The 16,719-nt window shown below is 36.4% G+C and overlaps 2 protein-coding genes across 4 annotated transcripts; one reads left to right on the top strand and one right to left on the bottom strand.

Annotated features, from left to right (window-relative positions):
* Positions 1–2,652: 2,652 nt before the first annotated feature.
* LOC148848493 (NAC domain-containing protein 71-like) lies at positions 2,653–5,571 on the bottom strand. Of its 2 annotated transcripts, XM_088948784.1 has the most exons (6): positions 5,398–5,536; positions 5,149–5,308; positions 4,062–4,342; positions 3,676–3,963; positions 3,305–3,584; positions 2,653–3,223 (listed from the first exon to the last, which is right to left on the bottom strand). In XM_088948784.1, the coding sequence occupies exons 2-6, from the start codon at positions 5,303–5,305 to the stop codon at positions 3,111–3,113; spliced, it is 1,119 nt and encodes a 372-aa protein (XP_088804910.1). In that variant the 5' UTR covers positions 5,306–5,308; positions 5,398–5,536; the 3' UTR covers positions 2,653–3,110. The 2 variants fall into 2 exon arrangements, with proteins under 2 accessions (XP_088804910.1, XP_088804909.1); XM_088948783.1 differs by having other exon boundaries at positions 5,149–5,571.
* Positions 5,572–7,126: 1,555 nt separating this feature from the next.
* On the top strand, positions 7,127–8,792 carry LOC148848492 (uncharacterized). 2 transcript variants are annotated; one of them, XM_088949010.1, is made up of 3 exons: positions 7,127–7,581; positions 7,843–8,265; positions 8,586–8,792. In XM_088949010.1, exons 1-3 carry the CDS (start codon positions 7,362–7,364, stop codon positions 8,627–8,629), a joined length of 687 nt encoding a protein of 228 aa, XP_088805136.1. In that variant the 5' UTR covers positions 7,127–7,361; the 3' UTR covers positions 8,630–8,792. The 2 variants fall into 2 exon arrangements, with proteins under 2 accessions (XP_088805136.1, XP_088805137.1); XM_088949011.1 differs by having other exon boundaries at positions 7,380–7,581; positions 7,704–8,265; positions 8,586–8,764.
* Positions 8,793–16,719: the final 7,927 nt, after the last annotated feature.

Raw genomic sequence — 16,719 nt, 5'->3', positions numbered from 1 at the left:
TGTAAATTACATCGTGCTGGGCCGGTATGGTATGACCCATACTTTCCTTTGTGTTAGTCCACAGGCTGAACCATGCTTTCCTTTGGCTTGGCTTGACACAACCCACAATGCGAGCCTGCACGGACCTATGTGGTGTCATGGGTCGGACTGGTCTGCAGGCTAGGCCGCAAATTGGGCCAAGTCATATTTTTTAAAAATTAAAAAAAATGAAAATTTTAACATAAATTAAAAAAAGGCAAAATTAAAAAAGATCTTAAAATTTTATTTTATGTGAATTTTGATGTATACAATTGTTTATATATGCATGAATAAAATGAATTAATTAATAAAGTTATATATATATATATATATATATATTATTATATAATATATATGGGCCACAAGTCAGGCTGGGCCGACACTTGAGCTATGGGCGGCACGACCCACTTGGTCATGTCGTGCCACGCCGACCCATGGACCTGGAACCCCAAACCCAACATGACTTGCAATCTATTGTGCCGAATTGGCAAGCAGTACACCCCAATTTACACCTCTACGATTAGATCTAATTTTAATCTAAATCCGATCTAGTAAGGGTCAAATTCCGTACACCTTTTATCCTAACAAATCGGATCAAGTCATAAAAGCTGATCCATTTTGTTGACGGATCGGATCAAATTAAATATAATCCAATCTGATCCACCACAACCCCAATCCGATCTATTAATTATGAAATATTATATTATATATATTGTGTATATTCTATATATATATATATTACTTATATTATATCATCAAGTGTTTTTTATGACAATTCAAATCAAATCAGATATTCACAATATATTTGAATTTGTATCAAAATATGATGAATTCTTATTGGATTCAGATCAGGTTAGAGTCAGGTATATTTGGCTTTAGGGTTGGGTTAGGCTTTGATTCTTTGACCCAAGTCGAGTTCAGGTTTTGGTTAATCTGCCCCACCGGGTCATAATACCTTCCATATATATCAAGTATTCTTGCAGTTTTTAAACTTCTAACTTTATAAGCTTAAATTTTATGATTTATTAAATGTTGATTATGATTTTCCTCTTTTTTAAATGGAAAAAGTAACACTTTAAAATCTATAAAACAATTTCCAAACTTAAATTAATGTATTTTAGGTCTTCAAAACATGCTGAAATGCTATGGGTAGAGTTGGGTCGGCATCGGGTTAAGTCAGGTCGGGTTAGGTTCAAGTTAGGGGTGAGGCAAACACGTGCCGAACCCGACCCATTGACATCCCTAAATGGGAGGAAACTAAAGTGGTATTAATACTAGGAAATCTTGAAAGTTCAAGAGCGTAGTTCCTTTATTACATGGTTTTCAAACCATCGTTGATCTGGCTGATCGATCGGACTGTTCAATCCAAAAATCATTCAGGCAACTAGTTTTGCCTGAAACTGTTGATCTGGTCAATGACCCATTGACCCGAATGGTCGAACCATCAACTCATTCCAGCTGGACACCAATTTTGTCTTTTTCTATTTTAATTATTATGTTTTTATTTCTAAATTATAATGAATCATCCGTTCAGACCAGATAGTTGAACCGCTGACCCAAAAACCAGTAGTCAAAGAGGTTTCAGTTCCAATTTAGTTTTTAAAACATTATTTTATTAAGATTCTTTTAGAAAAAATGAGGTAGGTGGAAAGAACGGGTGTTCTTTTTTCCTTGGAAATCTAAATAAAGAAAAAAAATACGGAGAAGTACGGATACACCCGATGCAGAATTCTGAATTCCAGCGCCCCACCCACCACTAGGCCTCTCCCCCTATAAACCACATTCCGCCCGTGAATTTGGCATCAATTCACGGTCAAGATGCATTCCCCTGTACTATGGGGCTATATATATACATATTATTTAATAAAAAAATTCCTGAGAATACCTGTAAATAGATATATCAACATTTAAAGATATAATACGATACACCCCGTATCAGATATATCATGAGTGATGCATAGCATTCACATAAAACTTATGAAACACTTTGTATATGGTGCTACCAACATTCACCTTTCACCACCAGTCCAATATTCCATTCACCTTTCGCCACTAGTCAATCAAGGGCCAAGGCTGGACACCATGTGCAAGAGTTGCTTGGTGTTGGTCTTATTTTTTTGGCATTTTACCAATTTTACCTTTATCTCACTCAAGTAAATTCAAATTGGCATTGCAATGATGTAGGTTTTTTCCCCACTCATTAAAAATCTTGTAAAACATTATATTTTCTCCAACTAGTATATGTCTAGGGTAAGGCTACGTACATCTGTCCCTCCTAGACCGTGCATTAGTAGAGCCTCTACCAAAAAATAGGATATGTACTTATGCAATTAAGAATAAATAATAGAGACAATAGTGTCTAACGCAAGATAATTTTATTATTATTACACAAGAACTGAGATGACAAGCTGTGTATACCTTGGAATGAAAACAAATCCAATAGCTGTGATTGTTATTGGGGATTTTTATTTGTACTTAAGGCTGTATTTAGAATCGAGTGCAAAAGTGAACCAGAGTGCAAATTTACCCTGAACCGGGATTTACAGTCCATTTGCATCGTTTCCAAACAGCAGCCTAAAGATTACTTGAAGAAGAAGTTCTTTTAAACTATTACTCCAAGTCCAAGAACAAACATTAAAAGGTGTTGCCCTAGAGATCCCACTCCAAGACCAACTGTTATTTTCAATTCCATAATCAAATACCAGCATATCTAAGCATACAAACTTCTACTTAGTTAGACCTTTGCATTACAACACTGCGAAAAATATGACTTGTCAAATTAATCTGCCAATGGCAAGATGTTGACAAGGAAAAAGAGAATACAACTTTCAAGTTTCAAGTGGTTCTCAGATAGTCTGATTACTATTACATAGGAACATAGACTATAGGCTGTTCACATTTGTCATAGAGACTTGGGGAGATTTGCTTAGATACTAGAAGGGGTGGTACTTGGAATTTTCTGCTAAAAGAAAAATCATTAAAAGGCGATGTCTTGGAGATCCAACTCCAGATTATTAACTACTGTAGTAGTAAACCCGTAACTAGACACCAGGATAAACTAGTAGGGGCCAACCTCTTTTAAGGTTAGGCTCTTAAATCACAATCGCCAAGTTGTCCTCGTGCAACCATAGACTACTTGGATCCCATAAAGACCCATCTCCGCTGCTTTGTCTGCAAATTGGAGCTGGGTTCCAAGCTTCTAGCCCTGCAATATTTAAAGGAAAAAAAAAGCTTCAAATATCTTTATAATCACTCTCATTAGAAAATGTTGTATATAGTGTCACACCATTGATCAATGGGTATGGACTTAGTAAATTTGTCTGCTCAAAGCTCTGATATGTCATTTCCTCATCTCCATACAATCCCATGTATATTGTGGGCTCAGTATATGACGACAGACAGCTAATTCCACCAAAATCTTCTATTGGCTCAACTTCCTCTATGAAGTTAGAGTACGATGAAGTGGGAGAAATTCCTGCAGAACCAGACTGGTGACATGGCGATATTGAGCCTTGCAAGTCAGTGTGGGGAAAAAAATCAGCTACAACTTGTGCCTGTTGGTAATCCTGTACGAAAAGATGGACAAGTTGAAGAAAATTTTTATAAAGTATATTGTCAATTTGGCCTTCGAAGTTGTTTCCTGTGGAAGTCTAGTACCTTTGAGGAGTCTAAAATTAGATCAGGTGAGATCCAGATGTTCATTGGATTGGTCTTGTTCAAATTTTCTGAACTGAACTCTGTCATTGTTGGAATTTCACAAGGGGGCATAACAGGGTTTGAAGAACTAGTGTTGCTCAAGAGACCATTCAACAACCTTGTGGGAGTGATTTTTCCAGTGACAGAAGTTTCTCCCACCTTCTTGCCTCTGGGTTCTCCTTGGAGATCTCCCTTATTCTTCAGTCCCTGATCATTCTTCTTAACTACACGGCACAAAGCAAAACCTCCCTGGAGAATTTAATAAGCGTATGTATTAATATGTCAAAATTAAGACTTGTGAACTGGGTATCTGATACTGTCCCAATGTGTGACAGTTCTGAGTATACCTGAAAACTGAATGTTCCCTGATGAGAAGGATCATCAGAGAGTCGATATTCATGCATCACCCAATCTGTCCTATCTCCCAGAGGGGCCCGTCCACGATAAAAAACTAGGGTCTTCCGGAGACCTGTCACAGCAGACTGGCATACTACTTTCCGGTCTTTGCCAGTTGCTTTCCAATACCCAGACACAGTGGCTCTATTTGTACGTGAGCCATTAGGATACTTCCGATCCCTGGGACAGAAGAAGAACCACTCCATATCCCGTTTTGGGAGGAATGACTTGTCTGCAGCACAGTGGATCATTTGTTATATTATCCTCCAGGAATGAATCAAAAGCAAAAAAGATATTATTAATGGAAAAAGGTTCTGTTTGTAGTTTCCTTTTCGTTTTCATGGAATTTATTATGGATAAAATATGTGAAACTACATGTGAAACAATTTTTTTAGAAGTAAAGGTGAGATGCCCATGCCCACAAAAGAGCTAATTGTCAATTGGTTTATTAACAGAGAAAAGAAAAGCCACAAGTAGAACCTTTTTGGCACAAAATATATATCCCAACTCAGATTCCCACTGATATTATTCCTGAACCACTTCTGACTGAGTTGTTCAGGAATGTTTATCTGATTAAGGAGTGATTCTTAGGCTAACCAGAAGGTTGAATATATCAACCTTTGAAATCGATCAAGTTGATCATTACTACCAAATCAAAAGTCAGCTTCTGTTTTATGGATTGAATAACTTAGCATGGCTCAGAATGAGTTACTCAGCCATGAGGGAAAATTCATCCTTGTGGTGAATAACTAAACTAATCCATATGGTTTATCACCATCAGAGGACCAAATTGTTCTCTCCTACCATTTGTTGCAGGATACTGATGTGCAGAATCCAGTCCTATATATACTTTTTGATTAAGACAGTCAATAGGTTAGCTACTGGAGACAGAACAAGTAACACTTGCTAAGTTTTAACAACTAAATTAGCATTATCTTCAGTTGCCATTACCATAGTTTATGGAAAAAGAGCTGAAAAGAATGAAGAACAGTTGGTAAATTATTTACTTTCTGAGCACCCAAAAGGTTTAAAGATTACCTGGTAATTCCCATGGATCAAACTTATACAAATCGATCACTGGGATTACTTCAAGTTCGAATTCCAGTCCCTCTATCTTCCTCTTTAAGTAATACCCCACTAACTCCTCATCAGTGGGATGGAACCTGAAGCCAGGCGGTAGCGATGTTCCTCCCATTTTCTAATTGTACAAACAGTCTGACTCTCAGAAAACAGCAAAAAGAGCAAGAGTGGACGCAGCTAGAAGAACCAAATTTCCAAAAGCTTAACCTTAAGTCTCCAGGCTGTATCTATTGAAGATTTGGAAGATCCAAAAATAATAGATTTTGTCGACGCAGAACTTCTTCTCAAGAACAGAGTAGAACTTCCAGAGGATGCACCCCTTGTACGACAGAATCATTCTTCCCAGATTCAACTTCGTCCGTATAATCAGAAGTTTCTCCCACCCACCCACCCACCCAAACAATCAATCAACCCTTAGAAAAAATATGAAACTGCTGAAGGAACCCAGAACCCAAAGCTTTCAGAAGTTAGAAAGCAGTTACAGAAGAAAACAACACCTAACAAGAAGCCCACCAGTAAAAGCAGTTAGTACTTTCAAAAATGGAATCTCTTACGATTCCAAGAAACTAAAACCACCCAAAACCTCATAAAACTTGGTAAATTCGAGTGGTTGACTGTCTGAAAACCAAGCCACTGAGAAGTCTTAAAAGAAGGCCGTCAATTAATGTAGTACAGTGAAGAACTAATTGGGTAGAGCAGAACGGAGGGAGTCGTGACAGTTATATAAGGTTTCGGGGGGTTCTTCAGTCCAGACACTGTGAACACCGAAAGTACGAGTGTGATTGTGCGAAGGGAACCCAAAATTCCAAAGGAGTGGCCCACCAAGCACGAAAAGCTGTTCACACAAGTCCAACTTCCCGCCAAATTGTTAATTACCGTTAATGGGGTATTCCTTGTTCATGTCCCACCAGTCGAATCCTGTCCACGTCACCATGAGTCGGACAAAATACTTTACTTTATTTATTAACGACGCTACTGGTCCATACTCTTTGTTCAGAAAAGGTATTATTCAACTTTCTTTTTTCTTTGTTTTCGATTTTCTATGTATTATTCATCTTTCAAATATTGTATTGCACCTCCTTGAATTAGAATTATATTACCAAAGAGCCCTTTTAATCAGTTAGTCAAAGTTTTTAAATTCAAAAAAATAATTAGGGATGACAATTTTGTAGAAATTTTTAGGTATAAAGCAATTATCAAAACTCTACATGTATGTCCGTAAAGTTTGAATTTTGACCTTATGGTACCCAATGTGCATTTCTTTTATGAAATATGATATTCCCATGGAAAATTAAAAGCTAGTAATTAAGGGTCTTCGAAATAATGCTTGTCTTATGTCATTTGAATTTAGTTTTATTTAATTTTTGACTTATATTATTCCGTTTTGTTCTTTTATTCGAAAGAATTTTGTGTAATATCAAATGTATTGTAGTTTTATGTTGATTTTTATTGAATGTTGTTGATTGATTAATAATAGACTTGAAGTATTTTTTTTTTTCTCTCTATTGAAGCTTTGCTATGTATGTTAAATTCTAAACAATGAGCTAGCCTTTTTTTAATGACTTTTTTTGGTACTATCCAATTGATCCATTTAATCCCACCCAATTAAATGATAATTGGTTTGAAAATTTTGGAGGAAAGTTAAAGAGATCTAGGACCAGGGGTGTTTAAGGAAGTTTAGGAACGGGAAAGACCATTTTTGCAGGTATTCTACCTGTAACCATGCATATATATTCCACTCAACAAAGTCTTGTCATTTGGGATCACCTATTATTGAAGGAAAGATATCAACTGATAGCTGTCATTAGCTAATTATTCTATGATTATCTGTCAAGAGGAAATATAGGAGTTGATAGTGTAAATCAATTAGTTAGTTTCCTAGAATACGTATCTGTGACCTGTATATAAATAGTCATGTAATCTCATTGTGAATCACATACAAAAACGTCTTCCTCATTTGCTTCTCTATTATTTCATATGGTATCAGAGCATCGTTCCTGGTGACTCTTCACACATTTTCTTCAATTCCAATAATCTTGGCTGAGTCCTCATCCACAACAAATACCATTGATCCTTCAGATCCCCTAACTCTTCATCATTCGGATCATCCAGGACTTGTCTTGGTTTCCAAACCCTTGGAAGGATACAATTATGGGCAATGGAGTTGAGCCATGCGTATTAGTTTGAGCGCCAAGAACAAACTTGGCTTCATAACAGGTGCTATTAAAGCGCCCAAACCCACAGATCCCAAGTTTCCCACTTGGCAGCGATGCAACGACATGGTGTTGTCTTGGCTGTTAAACTCGGTTCATCCAGACATTGCAGGGAGTGTTACCTATGCCGACACAGCAACAGAAGTTTGGAACGATCTCCATGAACGATTCCCCCAAGGTAATGACTCTCTCATCTACCAAATTCGACAAGAAATTGCACAACTTAGGCAAGACCAACAATCTGTTTCTATTTATTATACAAAACTCAAAGCCTTATGGGATGAATTGTCATCATATCAGACCCCTCCTTGTACTTGTGGCGGGTTGAAACAGTTAGTTGACAGAGAAGAAAATGACTGTGTCATGCAATTTCTCATGGGCTTAAATGAGTCATATGCAACCGTTCGGGGATCTATTATGATGATTAGTCCTCTTCCAGATACTCGCAAGGTTCATGCACTAGTTCTACAACATGAAAGACAAACTGAGGCACCAACACGTCGCGACATAAATCCAGGTCATCTTGCCATGCAAATCACTCAAGATACAACAAAACAACAAGGCTCTACTTATGGGAGAACTCCTTCAAAGAAAAATCTAAAGTGTAATTACTGTGACCGTCAAGGCCATAGAGTTGAGGATTGCTTCTACATCAAGGGTTTTCCTGTAGGTCACAAGTTTCATGGCAAAATCGTGAAACCAGGGAAGCCCACGACCCACAACATTCAGGCCAATACATCAGCTTCACCAACTTCACATCCCAACTTTGAAATTGCAACCTTCACCAATGAAGAATACAAACAACTCATGGCTTTACTACAAAAAGATAATGGTAACATCCAGCCCTTTGTGAATGCTACAGGTATTCCTGATACTTACTTGCTATGCTGCTCACTCTGATTCTCCAACAGATTTGTATTGGATAGTTGATAGTGGTGCTACACACCACATAATAAACCTACCACTTCTGCTCATATATTACCTAATCATGATTTTGTGATCTTACCTAATGGAGATAAAACAACTATTCACTCAATTGGTTCCATGCAATTAACCCCTAATTTAACTATTGATGGTGTCTTACATGTTCCCAATTTCAAAGTCAATTTGATTTCGGTCAGTAAACTCACCCATGCCTTAAAATGCCTTGTCACCTTCTCTCATGATTTTTGTATTGTGCAGGACGTGCTTACGAAGAGGATGATTGGCCTGGGCAAGCAACATAATGGATTGTATTATATCAAACCCAAGCAGAATGTCCACCTAGCCAATTCCATCAGACGTTTCTCCTCTCTTTGGCATCAACGCTTGGGGCACCCATCCTCTACTCCTCTTCAAGCACTGTCCAAATCTATCCCATAAATTATTTATGATACCAATAATGTTTGTGATATTTGTCCGCGTGCTAAACACACTCGTCTACCTTTTCCAATTAGTTCAATTTCTTCTAGTGCATGTTGTGATTTAATTCACTGTGACATTTGGGGACCTCACCGTTTTAAAACCCATTCAGAAGCTTGTTATTTTCTTACAATTGTAGATGATTATTCTCGTTTCACATGGATTTATTTCATGAAATTCAAATCTGAAACACAGTCTCTATTAAAATATTTTTTGTCATGGGTAAAAACACAATTTCATACTTCTATTAAGACTTTTCGTGCTGACAACAGTACTGAATTCATTTCTATGAAATCTTTCTTTAATGAAAATGGCACTCACTTTCAATGTTCCTGTACTTACATGCCCCAACAAAATGGGGTAGTGGAACGCAAACATCGCCATCTTTTAAATACTGCCCGTGCCCTTCATTTTCAAGCCAATTTACCACCTCAATTTTGGGGCGAAAGTGTCCAAACCGCTTGCTATCTCATCAATCATCTTCCCACACCCTTACTTCATCACAAAACACCTTTTGAAAGACTTCATCATCAGCCTCCATCATACACTCACCTTCATACTTTTGGGTGCTTGTGCTATGCCACAAATCTTAAGCCCAAACACACATTTGGCACTCGAGCTCATTGATGCATGTTCATGGGTTATCCACTTGGTCAAAAAGGCTATCGCCTATATGATCTTGAGACACAACAGTTTTTTACTTCTCGAGATGTCACATTCCATGAACACATATTTCCCTTCACTAATTTCGCACCCATTACTAACTGAAACCAACCCACTTTGCCAACACCGCTCAATGATCTCTACCACCTGTCACCACAACCCACTACTCTCCCAAATCCACAAATACCACCGGACACCATTATTGACCCAAACACTCCAATCACAACCACTGCACCCACCACCTCACCTATGGAACATGAACAACTAGCATCCATAACATCTCCTGAACAACCAACACCCACTCCATCTGCCACTTTACCCATAGAACACAAACCACATGCAGCTTCTACCCCATCACCTGACTCCTTTCTCAACCCAACTGCCCCACGGTGTTCCACTCACCCAATAAAACTTCCAACTCGCCTTCAAGACTACCACATCAATAATTCTATGCTGCTTTCCCATGGTACAATCAACTCTTCCACGTCCAGTACAAAACATCCACTCTCCAGGTATGTCAATTACTCTAATTTTTCAGTTGATCACCGCCACTTTATTTCTTCTATTTCCCTGTTAGCCGAACCACTTACATATGAACAAGCAAGTAAGGATCCTAAATGGGTTGAAGCTATGCAAACCGAACTTCAAGCACTTTCAGCCAATCATACATGGACTATGGTTCCTCTACCTCATGGTCATCATCCAATCGGCTGCAAATGGATTTATAAAATCAAGTATCATGCCGATGGAACTGTTGAACGGTACAAGGCCCGCCTTATAGCTCGAGGCTTCACACAACGTGAAGGAATCAATTACAAGGAGACATTTGCTCCTGTTGCTAAGCTCACTACAGTGCGTTGCCTTCTCATTGTGGCAGCAGTTCGAAATTGGAATCTTCATCAAATGGATGTTCAAAACGCCTTTCTCCATGGCGACCTTACTGAAGAGGTATACATGCAACCTCCACCAGGGCTCTGTCAACAGGGGGAGCATATGGTATGTCGACTAAACAAATCCCTATACGGCCTAAAGCAAGCCTCAAGAAGTTGGATCCATAAATTTTTATCTGCAGTTCAGAGTGTTGGTTTTAAACAGTCAAGGGCAGATTACTCTTTATTCACCAAGGTACGAGGTACTTCTTTTACTGTCATATTATTGTATGTCGACGATATGATCATTACAGGAAATAATGAAGTTGAAATCAGTGATCTCGAGAAATTCCTCAACACAGCTTTAAAATCAAAGACCTTGGGCCATTGAAATACTTCCTAGGGGTAGAAGTGGCTCATTCTGAAGCTGGGATTTCCATTTGCTAGCGAAAATACACTCTGGATATTCTTGAAACAGTTGGTTTACTTGGTGCAAAACTGACCAATTTTCCAATGGAGCAGAACTTGAAATTAACTCCCACAGATGGTGAAATACTTAAGGATCCAACTCACTATCGCAAGTTGGTCGGGAAACTAATCTACCTCACTATCACACGGCCAGACATCACTTACTCGGTATCCGCTCTCAGTCAGTTTATGCAACAACCACATAAACCTCACCTTGATGCAATATACCGAGTTATTCGATATTTAAAGAAAGCTCCAAGTCAGGGATTGTTTTTCCCATCAAATAATGAGTTGAAATTGGTAGGATATTGCGATGCTGATTGGGCCGGTTATCCCACCACAAGACGGTCTATCACAGGGTATTGCGTCTTCCTTGGAAAATCATTAATTTCATGGAAAAGCAAGAAACAAACAACGGTGTCTAGATCTTCGGCAGATGCAGAATACCAGTCAATGGCAACAGTAACATGTGAGTTCACTTGGTTGCGATATTTGATGCATGAATTATGTGTGCCACACCAACAACCAACCACGTTATTTTGTGACAACCAAGCAGCCATATACATTGCAGCAAACCCGGTTTATCATGAAAGAACCAAGCATATCGAATTAGATTGTCACACGGTACGCGAACGAATTCAAAGAGGGGAGCTTAAAACCGCATTCATCCAGACTCAACAACAAATAGCTGATATATTCACCAAGCCTTTAGGCCAAGTAACTTTCCAATCACATGTCGACAAGTTGGGCATTTTGGATCTTCATGCTCCAACTTAAGGGGGAGTATTGAAGGAAAGATATCAACTGATAGTTGTCATTAACTAATTATTTTGTGATTATCTGTCAAGAGGAATTATAGGAGTTGATAGTGTAAATCAATTAGTTAGTTTCCTAGAATATGTATCTATGGCCTGTATATAAATAGTCATGTAATCTCATTGTGAATCACATACAAAAACGTCTTCCTCATTTGCTTCTCTATTATTTCATATCAAGGACTCCTATATACTGTCATTTAAAAGAAAGTATAAATTTGGTATTTGTTTGCTTTGTTCCAAAATTAATTGGATTTTTTTGAGCCAAAAAGCAACTTTTTAGGTTTTTTATCACAAACAAATTTGAAAGCAAGAAAAGTGTTTTGCAGAGACCTGGTCAAACAATTTTTTTTTTATTGAAACATCTACTTTCACATCCTTCCAAGATGGTAACTTTTATTCTCAAAGAAATATAGTAGCGGGAACAATATATAAAAGATTGAAAGTTCCCACAGTTATGAGCACTATTTTCCGGCTTGGAAGCAAGCCTAAAATGCAAATGGGTTCGACTATCATATGGGAAAAATAACTGACCAATAAACTGAACCACAAACGCTGGACCAAATAGGGTGTTATTTATCATAATTCATGGATGGATTTCGATTGGTCAAAACTCTTTCTATATCATATCTCTTATGCAAATTAAGGCAAGCGGAGCCAACTTGACATCCTCATTTTAGGCCCCCACGAGCTGAAATTAAGCCAACCTCCTCATTTTTGGCGGGGTTCCTGAGTAAGTTTTTATTTCATAACTAGGGCTGCCAATGGATTGGGTCTGTCCGATGGACCTGAATCGGGTCAATTATAACAGTTTTGGTTCCATGGTTTTGTACCAATTAGTAAGTGAGGCAATTCCAGTCCTTGTCTTCTGGAACTGATTATTTTTCTTATAATTTTTATCTTATTTTATGTTTGAAACAAAAAATTTGATAGATAATAAATAAGATAATATTAGTTAAAATATTTAATTTATTATTAACATATAAATAATTTAGTATTTTTGTATTATTTCTATTTAAGGTTATATTATCAAAATTTAAATTTTAAATAAACAAATTTAATCAAGACAGTTTTGGGCCAATAATTTTGTCTCAATTAATAATTAATCAGTTCGGGACTGATTCAACCTACCCAATAGACCCAACTATTTATCAAAACAGTTCTGGGTCTACTATTTTTTTTTCCTTTTAAAATCATTTTGGGACTGGTTCTACCTAGACCCGACCCATTGACGTCCCTAACACATCCCGTCACGTGAAAGTCCATTGGATTTGAAACATGAACAAACACCGGCCCAATGAATACTTAATGGTTAAACCTTGATCAAATAGGACTCCCATACCATGTCAAGAAACCATTCAAATTCATGGTTAAACCTTGATCAAATAGTAGTCCATTAGAGAGAGTATATATATGTAAAATGCTAAGAAGAAATTGGGTTGGTCTTTGATTAATGTGCCTCATTGTTCTAAGTCTAGAATTTGACCTGACCCATGTACCTTATCTAGTTGCTGTTGGTCCCTCTGCTTTCGGTCCTTTTAATTTTGTCCATGGTGCCGTATATCCCCCACGAGCCAATGCCAATTAATGGATTGGAGACCTTATTGGTAGTGGTGTGGTGGCTCGGAGTTCCACTATTAATATTATTATCATTCATATGGTTGTCGTAATTTGCAATTGAAAATGACTGTATGAATAGGGATGGCAATTTTTTTTATTTTTTCGATCTTTGTGGGGATTCGCCCCATTCGGGGCAGGGATGGGGATGGAAATGATTTTCTCCTACAGGAACAGGGATAGGGAAATTTTCATCTCCATTAGTAGGAATAGAGTGGGAACAGAGAGATTACTCCCTACTTCGCAGGAACCCCAATCTTCGCCCATGAGATCTCCACTAATATATATGTATATATGTATGTATACGTTATATAGGTATACATACGTCTATATATTAATATTTTAAAAATATGATTGAATATGTTTAAATCTTTTTTAACAGATTGTAAATTTTACTTATTTTATTTTTATTTTTTTAAATAAAATAAAAAAATAAAAACAAAATTATTAACGTTATAAAAAATTATGGGGAATGGGGATCCCTGTAAAGATGGGGATGGGGATAACCTTATCCTCGTCAGCGGGGATGGGAATGGGAAGAGAGACGGAGATGAGGATTTTCGTGAGGACATGGATGGAGAGGCTCCCCATCCCCGCCCCGTGCAACCATTGATGTCAATTGTCAACAGCTAAGCTAGCACACTGTTTTAGTCTTGGAATGGAAAGCCTTATGTCTCCTCCTAATAACGTCGTTGTTCTCATCAATGGGCCAAAAGCTTCTTCTCAAACACTTTCTAATCGCCAAAAACCAAAGAAAAAGCTAGAAGCCACATAAATCCAAATTAATAAAGGGCTCCTTGGCTGCCTTCTTGTTTGTAGAATACTTAATTATTGAAGATGTCCCCCTCAATTGTTCATTTCCATCTTACAATTTCCTCCCACTCATGAAAAATGTTTGAACCAACTCGACTAAATTGATGTCACTCACAATATCTATGTATGTATGTGCAATGATGGGTCAGATGAACTCCGTCCCCAAAGAAGTGCTACTGAAGGCTCATGAGATCACGGTAGTAGGATGATATATAAGTGCTTGAACCAAGGGAATTCGGATTTACTCCTCACAGATTGCGCCTCATACTAACCTCATACGACATCATAATTGTGCATTAGAAATATCTTTCCCTAATGAGGAGTTGAATGTTTGTAGGTGCTATTAAGGGTGTTCACGTAATTGAACCGTAGGCTTTTTTTTGTAATCAAACTGGTAGTATCGGTTTTTAGAAAGCCGATAACTGAAACTGAATCGAAACCAATCGGTTAATCGGTTAATTGGTCAGTTAACTATCGGTTTGGTTTTTTAATTTTTATAATATATATTATAAATATATATTCATATATATAATGCATATTTATTAATTTATAATATATAAAATATATATAGTATACATAAATATATATAAAATATATAGGATACATATAAATATATATAAAATATATAGAAATATATGTTTACCGGTCGGTTCAGCTAACCATCAGTTTTCTATATTAGTTAATCGAAACTGAACCAGTACCTTTGCTTTTTTAAAAGTACCAAACCAAAATTAAACCGATAGATTCGATTAACTGATTTTTCGATTAGATTTTTCGTTTTTTTTTTCTCACCCCTAAGTGGTATGTATTTTTTAACAGATGGGAAGCATAATCATTGGATCCACAGCCCGCCACATAGCTAAAACATTCAGCTAATCTGGATTCGAATGATAACATTAAAAGCACTGCATTGCACAACCTTAATTACTCCTCTATATATAGCGGTTACTTTCAACATTTAAACCCTCCCTGATCACCCGGATTGCAACGAAGCAACCCAACCATTGTGTCGTGGCCCACCGAGGTTGTTTATCTGCATAATCTAATTCTCTTATGATAATTAAAAAAAAAAAAAGCTAAATTGGCTTTAACTTTTAACAACCAGTATCAATATTTTTAGTTTAAAGTAGAAAAGCTGATTATATTTATATAAATCAAAGGTAACCGACGGTTTGTAAGATAAATATTAATTGAGCTGCAAGTAGTACTACTTTTATACATGTAGATTCCTTCAACTAAACATGGAAATGGGATAAACCAATGTTTTTAATCTGCTCGTTGATTCGGAAGGTCAGGTTGTTTCGCCCGAGAATTATTCAGGCAATCAATTCTATTTTATTTTAAACTTGGTTTTAGGCCAAAAAATTGTTGAATTGGTTAATGATCTTTTGACCCGAATGATCAAATTATTGATTCATTTTATCTGTTCAATGGTTTTGACTGATTTTTATTTTAATTAAATTTTTTATTTTTTTTTTGTTAAAATAGACCGTTCATTAGAACCCGATAATCGAACCATTAACCCAAAAATCGATTGTTAAAACGGTTCTAATTCCAGATCGGTTTTTAAAATATTGGTATAAACTCAGACCCTATGGTAGACCTTCTGCATACCAAGATGGAAAGATTTATCCAACATCCTTTTTTTATTTCTTTTTTTATTCCTTAGAGTGGGGGTTGTAGTCTTTTTTGTTGCGATCTGATGCTATCCAATCAATTAATAATCCACCGGATTCAAACGTTGAATGCAAGGAGGAATCATAAGGCTGTAATCAATGCTCAAAAGGATTCAACAAGGACCCACACTTCTATCTAGCCTAAGGTTCCAACATAAATGTACTTTTTGTTAACATTTCGTACACAAATATTGAATCATCATCACTAGCTTAGTATAAACAATGCATTGATATTCGAATATATATAAGGACGACTGTCATCTTTGGATTATTTAATGACCAAATTGACCTCTTCATTAGGGTACTGTTTCTATGCTACAGAAGAGGTTTTCTTATATGGGCGTCATAAAGTAATTGCATCAAATTGTATTATTCTAAACGGATATTCAAATTTAATAAGGCAATACCTAAATTCAAATCCAATTAGAAAATGTGATATTTGAATTTGATTTGATATCTAATGGATATTAAAAATTGATATTTGAATTTGAATTCGATCAATTAAATTATTTTAAGTAATTAATAAATATATAAAATAAATATTTTATTTATATAATTTAATTATATATATTATATAAAACATTTAAATATTTTATATAAGAATTAAATAATTAATTAAATTCTGATATTTTTTGAATCGAATAATCATATCCGAATTTAATTCGATTATATCAAATGTCGAATTCAAAATCAAATTTTTGAATACCATTAACACCCTATCCAAATGCCCATAATGCATGATTGCAATATTCGACAATAATACAGCGTTGTTTGGTATCAATTAGAAATAAAGGGGTGATAATGTAGCATAGAAATATGAATCGACACAGACAACCAAGCTAGGCATCTCTCATTTGGCAATGTTAATAGTTAATCATTGAATGTATTGGACAAACGACATCATCATCATAATAACCATCTGCTTAATGTCATATTCATTCTTAAATTATTAATATTTTAAATCGTTACAGCTTTTATATGTAAATTTCATGGC

Source organism: Nelumbo lutea, chromosome 6 (genome assembly GCF_056320005.1).
Source record: "Nelumbo lutea isolate HS-2025 chromosome 6, American lotus-T2T, whole genome shotgun sequence".
Lineage (NCBI taxonomy): Eukaryota > Viridiplantae > Streptophyta > Magnoliopsida > Proteales > Nelumbonaceae > Nelumbo > Nelumbo lutea.
The sequence above is the reverse complement of the archived record's forward strand: the minus strand, read 5'-3'. Positions and strand labels throughout refer to the sequence as shown.

Excerpts from the sequence above, each read along its gene's own strand:
- LOC148848493 (XM_088948783.1), bottom strand. The coding sequence starts at position 5,305 with ATGGGAGGAACATCGCTACCGCCTGGCTTCAGGTTCCATCCCACTGAT. Across the intron at positions 4,343-5,148 it reads TGATCCATGGGAATTACCAG|ACAAGTCATTCCTCCCAAAA; the intron begins GTAATCTTTAAA and ends ACTGTGCTGCAG. Across the intron at positions 3,585-3,675 it reads TAATTTTAGACTCCTCAAAG|GATTACCAACAGGCACAAGT; the intron begins GTACTAGACTTC and ends CTTTTCGTACAG.
- LOC148848492 (XM_088949010.1), top strand. The coding sequence starts at position 7,362 with ATGCGTATTAGTTTGAGCGCCAAGAACAAACTTGGCTTCATAACAGGT. Across the intron at positions 7,582-7,842 it reads CCATGAACGATTCCCCCAAG|ATACTCGCAAGGTTCATGCA; the intron begins GTAATGACTCTC and ends GTCCTCTTCCAG. Across the intron at positions 8,266-8,585 it reads GCCCTTTGTGAATGCTACAG|GACGTGCTTACGAAGAGGAT; the intron begins GTATTCCTGATA and ends TGTATTGTGCAG.